This window comes from Olea europaea, unplaced genomic scaffold, assembly GCF_002742605.1.
Source record: "Olea europaea var. sylvestris unplaced genomic scaffold, O_europaea_v1 scaffold419, whole genome shotgun sequence".
NCBI lineage: Eukaryota > Viridiplantae > Streptophyta > Magnoliopsida > Lamiales > Oleaceae > Olea > Olea europaea.
Window position 1 is genome coordinate 38,829 of NW_019261692.1, and position 12,169 is coordinate 50,997.

The window sequence follows — 12,169 nt, forward strand, 5'->3', positions numbered from 1 at the left end:
CAAGACATGTGATTACCCATTAACACTTGACCTCCATTTACATTTTCAAACTCACTAAACCACTCTTTTTTAGGACACATATGAAAGGTACAACCTGAGTCAAGGATCCACTCCTGATTAGGTGGATTGTGTGTAGCACCATAGACCTCATCTACATGGTATTCATTTTCATAAGCCAAGGCAACACCTCCATCATTATTAGACTTATTTTTCAAGTCATTAAGTCTCTTATGACAATCTTTGATAAAATGACCTTCACCTAGATAGTAAAAACATTTTTTTACCCTTAGTCTTGTTTTTCATTTTATCTTTAAAGTTCACCTTCTTCTTGTGTCCTGGTTTCCTATTAAAATTGACAATTTTTGGATTTGGATTTGGTTTGGACTTAGCCATCAAATTTTCACCTCTAATAAATTCTCTCTTATCAGATTTTAATTGCAACTCTTTATTTTTCAATGTATTTACTGTTACATCAGTAGTTAGTCTCCATTCTACATTCAATAGCATTTTAAACATCTTTATATTTATCAATTATTGAATTTAACAAAATCACAGTCAACTGATCTTTTGAGATCTTCTCATCGCAGTTGGTTAGGTCATGGGATAATCTGTTGAATCTATCAATGTTTGCCTTAGGATCAAGAGATGGGTCCAATTTGAAACCAAAAAATTGTTTTAGAAGATACACTTTATTAGGCATGATTTTATTCAGATAAGTATCTTCCAATTTTTTTCACAACTCAGCAGTAGTTTTTGGCTCACCAATCTCTCTTAACATATTGTCAGACAGATGCAAGAATATAGAACTCCATACAATTTCATCAAGTTCAGTTTTCTTAATTTCTTCCATATCATTAGGCCATGACTCATCAATAGCTTTTGCACATATTCTTGAAGTAAAAGGGCTCGCATTTTCTGGCGCCAGAGACTAAAGTCTCATTTACCATTAAAAATTTCCAGTTCAACTTTAGTTATCATAATCAATACACAATTTGATTTTTCAACAGTGCAGGCAGATCACATAAATTTTGAACAGTATATACAACATACAAGATTTCAAATGTCATACACAATAATCATTATAAGGTGTACAATCAGCAAGTTGTATGTCACAGATTATTCTGTAGAAAACTCAGCAGTTCATTCATTACATAAATAAGCAGTTTACTCAAAAAAGGGGCATATAATCAAGTTACAGTAACATAGTCACAACATGCTATATATACTATACAAAATACATGCAAGAATCACGTAGTAAACATAAAACGTCGACTTTTATTCAAGATAGCTCTTAGATTCCAGACAACTCATGGCTGGACAAAGGAACTACTAAGAAACAGTATCAGATTTAGGGATTTAACCTAGGTTGCAAAGGTCTCACATTATAGCAAGTGTTATGTATGTAACTCGACAAAAGATGGAACGAACTCACAAAAATCCCTTATTAGGGTTAAAAGAACCAAGCGAGATCTCTTGAATGAGTCCAAGATACTTTTAGATTTACCAACACTGACTCCAAGAACCACTATCAACGTGCTCTGATACCACTGTAATGATAAATTCACAAAAACAGCTCACTTAAATCAACAAAAATCGAAAGTGATATACCACAAAAAAATTGAAAATGAAGAAAATTTGTAGAAAACACAAAAAGAACACGGGATTTTCGCTCTAAGGTAAGAGGTTCAATGCTTCGTTCCTAATCCCCTTTTGAGCCTCCGTCAAACCGGAAGAAAATCACTATATCAACTGAATCAAGAAGCTGTCTGACATATACAACTCGTGGCACTCAGAGATATCACTTAAGATAATTTCTACATAAGCCTCATCAGAAACTACTGGTCATCATCATTCGTACTTTCGTCAGAATTCAATAACCTCTTCGAAACTTTTTTAATTATTTTGTTGGTAGGCATATTATGATTAAAGTAATCAATTAATTCAGGAGACAATGTATTTGAACTTGCGTCTGATGTTTGATTACATGTAGAAGAAAAAGTATTACTAGATAAACGCATTGCATTTGCATCATATCTATATGTGTTAATGCTTTCAAATAAAGTTAATATTTCAGTGTCACCTTCTTCAATGTCAGTGGAAAGAGTAGGTATAGAGGATACTTGATTAATATTTGTACTCATTTGTTCTGCATATAATTTATACATTTCGCATAAAGTTTGTTCTAAAATTCTATACGTGATAGGTGTATTAAAAGTTAAAACTCTTGAAACTTGATCCATTACATATTTAATTTATGATAAATTATACCAGTGGTCCATGATGTATGCTAAATGAAATAATATAGGTAAGTCCCTAATATATTTTTAAGCTTTAATTCCATAAAATATATAATTACATTAAAATCAAAGTCATTTTTTGTATTTATAAAATGCATTGCAATTATATAAAGACGTTCGAGCATCATACAACTAGTGGGATAATAAACTTCAAATAAAATATTTGTAGTGTTATAGAAACTTGTCAAAAATTATTAAAATTTTAAAGTTAACAGCCAATTGGATTTATTCAAAATTGTATCATCATCATTTTTAATATGTCCATTGTTATAAAACTCAATTATTACATGTTCAAAACATTCGCATAACTTTAATAATAAGTAAGTGGAGTTCCATCTAAGACCTACGTCGCTAACAAATATTTTAGCATTTAGCACCCCAAATTCGGCACAAAATTCCTCAAATACTTATTTTTAACTAAGGAAGATCGTGATCTATACTAGTGCATTCCTAATTCTTTGCATTTTATCTTTAATATTTTCAAATCATCTTGCACAATTAAATTTAAAATATGGAACACACAATGAATATGAAACAAATAACCATTGAAATCCGGCTGCAATATCATACACAATTTATTAATAACTACTTTATTAACTCTAGCGTTTTCGAATGTAAAAGAACGAATTTTACTTCCGCAATGATATTCTCTAATAGTAGTCATAATAGCATTATATATATTGTTTACGTTATGGAGGAATTCAATAATTTTAAAAAATCAATAATTTTTTTATGCATACATCAAAGTGGGGTCTATGTAGTGTGCAATTAAAACTATATAAGCTCTTTTATTAATCTCCTCCTATATATCCGAAGTTAAAGATATAACACCTCCATATTTTTGCAAATCCATAATTAATCATTGTTTTATTAGAAAGAAATGTTCTATTGTATCTGAACGAAGAGTGTTTCGACTTATCCCAATGTATGTGAGTTGAAGATATTCTTTTACGTATGAGACGAAATGTTAGTTGTCCGCTATTACTAGAGGCAACTCAGTACTAGAAATAAGTTTCACCATTCCCGTTTGATCATTTTCCTCCAAATACATTCACGTGATGAGGAGTGAAGTTGTAGAATCTGCGCATGGACTACCAAATCGCAATTGCGTTTGATCGGCTTCAAGAAGTCCATGCTTGGCCGCACATGCTTTTAGTGACAGTTGAGGTGGATGGTACCAATGTTTTTTTGTCATGCCAATCGTTGTTGGCATTATTTACATACTAGTTTAGGCTTTGGGACTCCATCAATAACACGACCCATTGAAATCAATTTAAAGTGATTCCAACATTTTGCTCTTTTTTCTCTTTCGCTTCCCTCTAGCATCGGGAATGTCTAATTCAAGTTTCTCCTCCTGTTCTGCTTCGAGAATATCAAGGTCATCCAACTCAATTTGATTATTGCTTTCATGTGCAGAAATTTTGGAATATCTTTAGGAATAGGTACTTCATTTAGATCGAAAAATTGATTCTAATATTGATTTTGCAGTGTCATAGGTGATTCGCCTTCAACACTGAACAAGTACTCAACAAATGAGTGTAGATCCATTTGTGAATTGCGATGAAATTAAAAATGTATAGATGGTATAGTAAGTACTAAGACTTGAGTAAAGAGTACGGAAAGAGTTATAATGTGTTTAGGATAGAGAATTCGTAATTGTGAATTTATAGTGTAAGAATTAAATGAATTGAAATTGAAGATGATGAAATTGTAAAAATAAATGTATATTGTCTAATTGTTAATAGTTATGGAATATCACCAAAGAGAGTTGTTGATGTTGTGTGAAAACATTGGATTCAATTCATGTGTATTTATAGAGAGAAAAATAAAATGAGAAAATTCAGTGGCTGTTTTGGCCAAAGTTGAAACGGTCACTGTTTAGGCCCACGAGCGGCTCGTCTGTTGGCGAGCCGAGTAGACCCGCTTGGCTCGTGCTCAGGCTCCTAAGAGCTCTTGATTTTACGAACCCGAGCATCTCACAAGTCCCATTTTTATGAGCCAACGAGCCACTTGGCCCGTTTGACACCCCTAATTATTCATTTGCATCAGCAAAATTTGGTGTTGAGTTATAGTGAAATCATACCAAATATTTGGTGCAAAAGGAGGAAAAATAGGGATTTGGCTTAAGGGTTGGCTTTGCCTCATGCCCTACATTTAAGAAAGGCGCCCAAATTTTGAAAACTTAATCTCGAATAGTTTTACCATTGCAAATTTCAAGTCAGGTTTCCTTGTATAATAATTAAAAACACTTATTTTCATGAATATAATTTATCGGAACTAAGCTATATGGACATTGTTATTAACATTTTCACCTGTGTCAAAATATGGTTAATTGTGTGAACGGTGTTGTAAAAATCAATGACTATGATGGATGCCATGTATTAGGATGTCAAACTTAGTATAAACAATAATGTAAATGTAATCTAAGGACAAATTATAGAATAAAGTAATAAATATATATAAAAAAATGTTATCAACATAAGAGTATATAGGTAATATACAATAAATTAAATTTCACAACGCAGTTTTTGTGATTATAATTTTAAAAAATTCTAATTATTAACTCATGCTAAAGTCTCGAGTTAATTATGATATAGTCATTATTAATTTTTGTAATAGTAGGACTCATATAATTCCGATTATGATTTAAATTTTAATAATTCGTTAATTGCTTTTGAGATTATATATTGAAGGTTTTTCTTTAATGCGACCAATGTGTGCAGGCGTCCATTGTTCTTGTTGTTCAACTCATTTTTTTAATATAGTAAAAAATGTTAGGTAATATGGAGATTTTTTTATTTTTTTTATTACATTATACTACTATAGAGATGAATTTAGAAAATATTGGTAGGACTTATCCATGTTATTATGAATGCTCGTATTAACTTGGAGGGTTGTAAAGGTATTATTGGAAAAAAATTATTCACTCTTAACATTTTATATCCTCGTTACATATTATGATGTAAAAAGTACCTTGTACAATTTTTTTTTTTTCAGGTATCTCACCTTACACTAGACTAAATCCTGTACCCCCAAGATCCCTGCCCTTAGAACTTTAGAGGGGTAAATCGCGGGTTATGCCTCAACTAGATTACAGGTTCTCCCCACCGCCTGTACACTTCTGCGCACAAGAGATCCTCCTCCAAAGTGATTGCTCCATACCAAATAAATCTAGCTGCAGGTTCCCACCAGAATTCGAACCTCCACCCTGTTGCTGGAAGCAAGACAAATGTTGACTGATCCACCAGTTGAGCTGTACCCCGGGGGGCGTACCTTGTACAATTGGTATTCATTGTATGCTGCGAAACATGGTTGAGTTAATTATCCACCACCGCACTGTTTTAAGCCCTGTCTGGTGCAGATTATTGGTTGAAAAGAATGGATTTTCCTACCGTTGTGGCCGTATTTTTAACTGACTCTTTTTTTGGTGGAACCCGCAGTTGGACTCAACGGTAAGAAAATGGCTGAAAATCCATTTAAAAATCACGGCCAGACAGGAGCTTAGTATTTCTTGTTCCCGATGACAACGTATGTGCCTACTTGAGTACGATGACTGTCGGAAGGTCTACCTATTTTACTAGTGGTACTAGCAGCAAATATGGTACCATATTTTCAGTGTTTTTAGCTGTGAAGAGATAAATTATTTTTTATACGGAAAATGTCATTTGTACACTCCATGCTTAACATTGCCTTTGTCTTTAAAACAATTGTTAATGGGAAAACTGTGTTTTTTTTTTTTTATTGGTGAAGTATCAAACTTGGTGACTGGTGTACACCAAGTGTGATTCTTTTTATATTGTTGCATAGAGGCGAATTAATTAATGAGAAACAGTATTTGATCTTTCTAATAACACATGACCTATTAATGCATTCAGTGTCAACTGTAGCATCAAAGGCTACTTTAATGCATGTTGTAGAGTACTGTCTAACGAAGAAGTAGGTTTAAAAAAGTCTTCGAGGCTTTAATGTGCTTGACAGACTACCTATAGTTTGTTTGAGTCTTCTTTTTTGGAATAGATTTTGTCATACTAATATTTGGAGGATGTGTTCTAAAATTATTTTATTAAAAGATGATTTTAAAAAAATAATAAAAAAATGAGTTGTTATAGAATGGAGCACAAACAAGACCCTAATACAAGATAAGATGATGTGCATTTGATAAAGATATTAACTACAATTGTGCGAATTGTATATTACAAATTATATAAATTGATTTACATACACATAATTTGATGAGATGTGATCGGGTTAAAATTTCTTTAACCAAATAAAAAATAAACTTTCATACTCTATTTTTGACGCCCCATCTATTTGTAAAACTTTCCGTAACTCTCTACATACCAGTAGCATTATCCTTTTAACTAATTTTAACCTTAACATGTATTTTTGGTACATTAACTTCTTTATACTTGTTACTGTATAATGATACTAAACTTCTTCACTTTTTTCACAAAAATAAAAATAAAAATAAATTTCTATACAAATTATTCATTTGTGCACAATTTAATTCCATCTACGTATTGTAGTCGATCCCAAGTAAGTACAGATAAAGTAGGAAAATTTTTAAACTTTATATTATGTTTATACTTTATTTTTTATAAATTTACGTTTTCATTATACTTTTGGAGAGTTAAAGTGTCATTTTCAAAAATAACAAATGGCGAGTCGAAAATGGCCCACAAGCCGACTCAACTCGCACCACTAGGAGGTGAGCTCAAGGAACAAGTCGAACCCAATTTTCGTGAAGCGACTTGATTCGTGCTTGGTTTGCCTGATCGATCGAAATGAACCGAACCGAACCCAACAATAGATGACTTGAGCTGCTCATGCCAATCCATTTAAGATTATTATTATTATTATTTAAAGTCTCTAATTACTTACAATAATAGCTAATTATGATCAAATTACACGCAATAGCTAATTAAGAGGTTCTTGCTGGAAATTGGAATACCGCACACAAAATGGATGTGGGTGCACGTGTAAGTATCTCATCTCCCTACAACGGCGGCAATGAAAGCTCAAACCTGGGATCGCTAATCCCACATAAACGGCCCTCCCTTCCCTACTACCATGCTCTGGTTTTTCTCTTACTTTTACTTCTCCTCCATCTAGTCACTTTTTTGTTTTTTGGTTTCACGAATCTGGACTTAAGCTTTTCAAGAACTCGGCGAAATAAAGTAAAAGTCCATGTCAAAATTCTTTCTGTAATCCGAAGACGGAAGCACTGTATTGTTGAGGTAGTCGGAAAATTATAGTTTTTTTGTTTTTTAACGATTGTCGAGTTCAGATCAAGGAAACATTCGTACAATTGTACATGTGCTGTGCCTAAAAGGCGAAGGAGATTGCGATAAAATGTTTGGGATGAAGCAGATTATTGTATTGATGTATTGGATTGGTGGGTGGTAGAGAAAGAATTGTATGGCTCCAGGTTCCGATAGCTCCCCTGTTTGCGGTGTTGAATTTGAAAACGGAGTTTTCAAAGACAATAAAAGTATACCCATTCTAGAAGAGGAAAATCACGACGATTATGATAACTCAAACCAGGCAAAACCAGGCCGGCCGCCTCGAAATCTTCCTGTCATGCGTCATTGCAATAGCCAAGCAATTTTGGAACGTACATCAAAATTGGTGAGTAAATCCTTAATTTTCAATCCCCATTTCCCTTTTTGTGATATGAGATCGTTTACTTGGTTAAATGATGTGGGATCTTCTACATATAAAGTTCGTGTACTTGCCTGTCCACGAATGTAGGTTTCGACTATTTGAATGATACACTAGATCAAGTTTGTAGTAACTAAATTTCATGTTTACTATAGTAATTAGTGGGAGTTAGAAATTAACTTGTCTGGATGTGTGCTCTTTAGGCATTGTACTGAGATTTCAAGTTCGATGTTCTTCGATTTTAAAGTATCATGATTATTGATAAGGTGAGATAGAAAGAGCATATTGTAGTAAATTGTAAAAAAATATTATGGTTTTATATAATCAAAATGAAACATAGGTCACAATTGATCTATCTAGGGAAATAGTTTAGAGCAATCCATGGAAAACTACATATTATGGTTTAAAAAATAAGTTCTTACAGATTGCTTGAATACTGTTACTATGTGATTTCTTAACTGTAATTGCTATGCTTTTGTAATTTGAACAGGCTTATTGTAGTGGTAATTGAGGGGAAAATTGTTTCATATAAACAAGTAGACTTTTTGTTTAAGTTGTTTTGCATCCTGCGAGATACTGAAGAACTGTTCCCAAGTTCAACGAATTTGGGACTGCTATTTTCTTTGCATCTCCACAACTTGGATGTGAAAGTCTAATCTCCTCATCATTAAATTGGTTGTTTTATTAGTACTACGGCTTAGTAAATTTATGTATAGATTTATTTATTTTTGTGATTAATCAAAATTATTGGATGAAAAGTCTTCATCAGGTGAGTATTCTGCATTTTTACCTACCTTGCGCTCAGGCAGCTGTTCTGAGAAGGGACCAAAGCCATATATGGAGGATGAGTACGTTTGTGTCGATAATCTTTATGAGCATCTTGGTGCAGCTGACAGTTTCCCTTCTCCTGGAGCATTTTATGGGGTCCGTAACTTTACTTTTGTTTAGAATTGTTTTTTTATCTGGATTGGGTGTCAAACTAATGGAGAAGTATTTCTTTTAAAGGAAAATGAAAATATTTTTTGATGTGATTTGAGGACTAATATATATATATATATGCCTGATTTTATCTTGTTAACCATATTCCACCTAGCATATATATGAAAGTGGTTTTATGAGTTTCCATGGACGTTCTTATTCACTTACAGGTTTTTGACGGTCATGGTGGGGTTGATGCTGCATCCTTCACAAGAAAGAACATCCTTAACTTCATTACTGAGGATTCCCATTTCCCAAGTGGGGTAAAAAGAGCAGTTAGAAATGCTTTTATTAAAGTTGATCATGCTCTGGCCGATGCTAAATTTCTTGATCGTTCCTCTGGTACTACTGCTCTGACTGCTCTTATTTTAGAACGGTAAGAAACTGAGCTACTATCAAGTTACATCAGCCTATAATGTGTAACTAGTGCTGCATTCAGTTGACTCATTCATGGATTGATGTTCTAAAATATGATCATCCAACATTATGTTGCTGCTTAGGCATTATCATTTGTGATAGATAAAAGGAAATGATTTCTGCATCAGTAATTAACATAATCAACTTGAAAAAAAAATGCAATAAACAAAATGCATCGTTAGCCATCCAAATCATTTTGTTATTGATGTTCTCCTTATTTAGTTTGCTACAGAATGTCTACTAGATAATCTCCTCCAGTTTCCTCTGTTCCACATTCAACAAAACCAAACACCTTCTGTATCGGTAGTTGTTTCCGATACACATAAATAAGTATAGATAATATTACAATATTATGCAAGTGTGAAATCCTGGTCATTTGGAGCCACCTGAAGGCATTTGATATTATTTATTCCACAACTTATGTCAGGTGAGTAAGTATGTGTATCCTGGGTATTGTTGAGATCTGAAATTTGTTTATAATACTAGTGTTAGCATTTGCTGTTATAATTAACATTGAACATGTACACAACTTCCAGCTTATCCATCTCTCTAAACCTTAAAATATTGTGTCCAACAACTTCCTGAGCCACAAAGAAGTTTTAAGTCACACACATGTTGTATCTTCTTCCTTGACATCATTATATAACTTAGATTTGTTTGCAGTTATGCCACCTCTAATAAGATGATATCAGTATATCTCCTTTTAGATGGGCTTTAATCTTGTTCCGACTTTGGAGCTACTCATTTATACAATTCATCTTTTGATCTGGTATATCTTACTTTTCAATCTGAGAAGTTGAAGCAAAGTTCAAGAAATATTTATGTATAAATTGAATAAAATGAAGGAAGCTCATGCCAGCTTGTCCAATGTGAACAAAGCAATTCTCTTTCATTAATTTGTGGTCTTTTCTTCTCTTTAATTAATGTGCAACCTTGTAAATTCTACACTTCAACTGATATGTTCATTTCTATGTTAATTTTCAGGACTATGATAGTTGCTAATGCTGGGGATTGCCGAGCTGTATTGGGTAAAAGAGGAAGAGCAATCGAACTGTCAAAAGACCACAAACCTGATTGTACCTCTGAAAGAATCAGGATAGAAAAGCTCGGGGGTGTCATTTATGATGGCTATCTAAATGGACAACTGTCAGTTGCTCGTGCTCTTGGTGACTGGCATATGAAGGGCTCTAAAGGTTCAAAATGCCCATTAAGCCCTGAACCAGAGCTAGAAGAGGTGGTTATAACAGAGGAAGACGAGTTCATAATAATTGGTTGTGACGGTTTATGGGATGTGATGAGCAGCCAATGTGCTGTAACCATTGTAAGGAAGGAGTTGATGTTGCACAATGATCCCGAGAAGTGCTCCAGAGAATTAGTGAGGGAGGCACTCAGACGCAACACTTGCGATAATCTAACAGTTATCGTGGCCTGTTTCTCACCCAATCCTCCACCTCGGATTGAAATACCGAAATCACATAGGAGGAGGAGTATATCAGCTGAAGGGCTGGATCATTTAAAGGGTTTCTTGACTAATGTCTAATATATGATACTATTTGCTTGCATGATAGATGAGTTTGGAATGCCGTTTGGGTATTATTCTAAATTAGAGTAAGGAGTTTAAATATGTTGTCAAAGAATGTTTCTGCATCTTTGGAAACATCCAGGGAGTTAATTATTTAAAGTATGTTTCCAATATTAGGAATTAGACCAATTTTAGTAGTTATCACATTTTGTGCATCATTTCAAAGAATGGTAATAATTATATTTTTTTCCTCTCCTAGAGTTATGTTTGGTGCTTTTTCCTGTATTGCTTCAATTTTATAGTATTGTGCAATGCAAATTTGTATAAATTTATGACTAAGAATATTACTATACTTATGGTAGCCATAAACCAAGAACAAAGTTGTTTAAAATAATTATGAAAAATAGATTTAATTTATAAATTATGGAAAAAATAAAAAAGTTTTTTTTTTATTTTTTATTTTTTATTTTTGGGTTAAAAAGCGGCAAAGAATGTAACTGCACCTCTATGCATCGGATGGACGGATCCAAAAATTTAATCAGCAGTGGATTGAAATTTAAGAAAGGAACATTAGAGTATCTCCAATTGTGTTGTAGAATAGAGATTTAGAGTGGTGAATTCAATTGAAAATTTTGAAACTTTTATAGGCCTTTTTTAAGTGATGATTTTTGAGAATTTCATGAACTTTTATAGATTTGTATGGAATTTGTGAAATTTCTATACACTTTCATTTTTATAACTTTTTAGAATGTGAATGACTTTTAAAAACTTTCATTTAAAGTAGAAATCACTTGGATTCCCACATAAAAGGTCGATCCCGTCCCGTTCACCCATGTAATAAAAAAATATTTTAAAAAAATAAATTAAATCACCTTAATTAAATAAACAAATAATTAAAATATAATAAAATATTTATATAATATTTTAATTAATATATTTAAAATTTGATGACAAATTAGTCTTGTTTTAATATAAAACTATATTACAAAATTAATCAATTACTGAAAACATTGGATGAAAAAAAAATGTTACAAGAAATAGAAAGTGAAGAGAAACAATAAAAAAGAGAGAAAATTGAAAATGGAACAAATATAATTAATAAGTAAAAAAATAAATAAAAACATTTTAATCATAACTGTAAGGTTCGTAGTATTGAAGAAGATTGAGAATATTTACATGACAAAAATAAATTTTATTTATTTATTTATTTATTTTTTTGTCAAAGTCTCCCAAAATCTTGGGATGAATAAGAGACTTATTTTGAAATTTCGTTTTTGTACTTTTTGCTTTGAAA

General features: G+C 32.5%; 1 protein-coding gene across 1 annotated transcript; it reads left to right on the top strand.

Moving 5' to 3' along the window:
* The first annotated feature begins 7,254 nt into the window (after positions 1 to 7,254).
* Positions 7,255 to 11,135, top strand: LOC111387701 (probable protein phosphatase 2C 47). Its single transcript, XM_023012284.1, has 4 exons — positions 7,255 to 7,925; positions 8,718 to 8,882; positions 9,107 to 9,312; positions 10,338 to 11,135. Exons 1-4 carry the CDS (start codon positions 7,716 to 7,718, stop codon positions 10,891 to 10,893), a joined length of 1,137 nt encoding a protein of 378 aa, XP_022868052.1. The 5' UTR covers positions 7,255 to 7,715; the 3' UTR covers positions 10,894 to 11,135.
* The last annotated feature ends 1,034 nt before the right edge of the window (positions 11,136 to 12,169 follow it).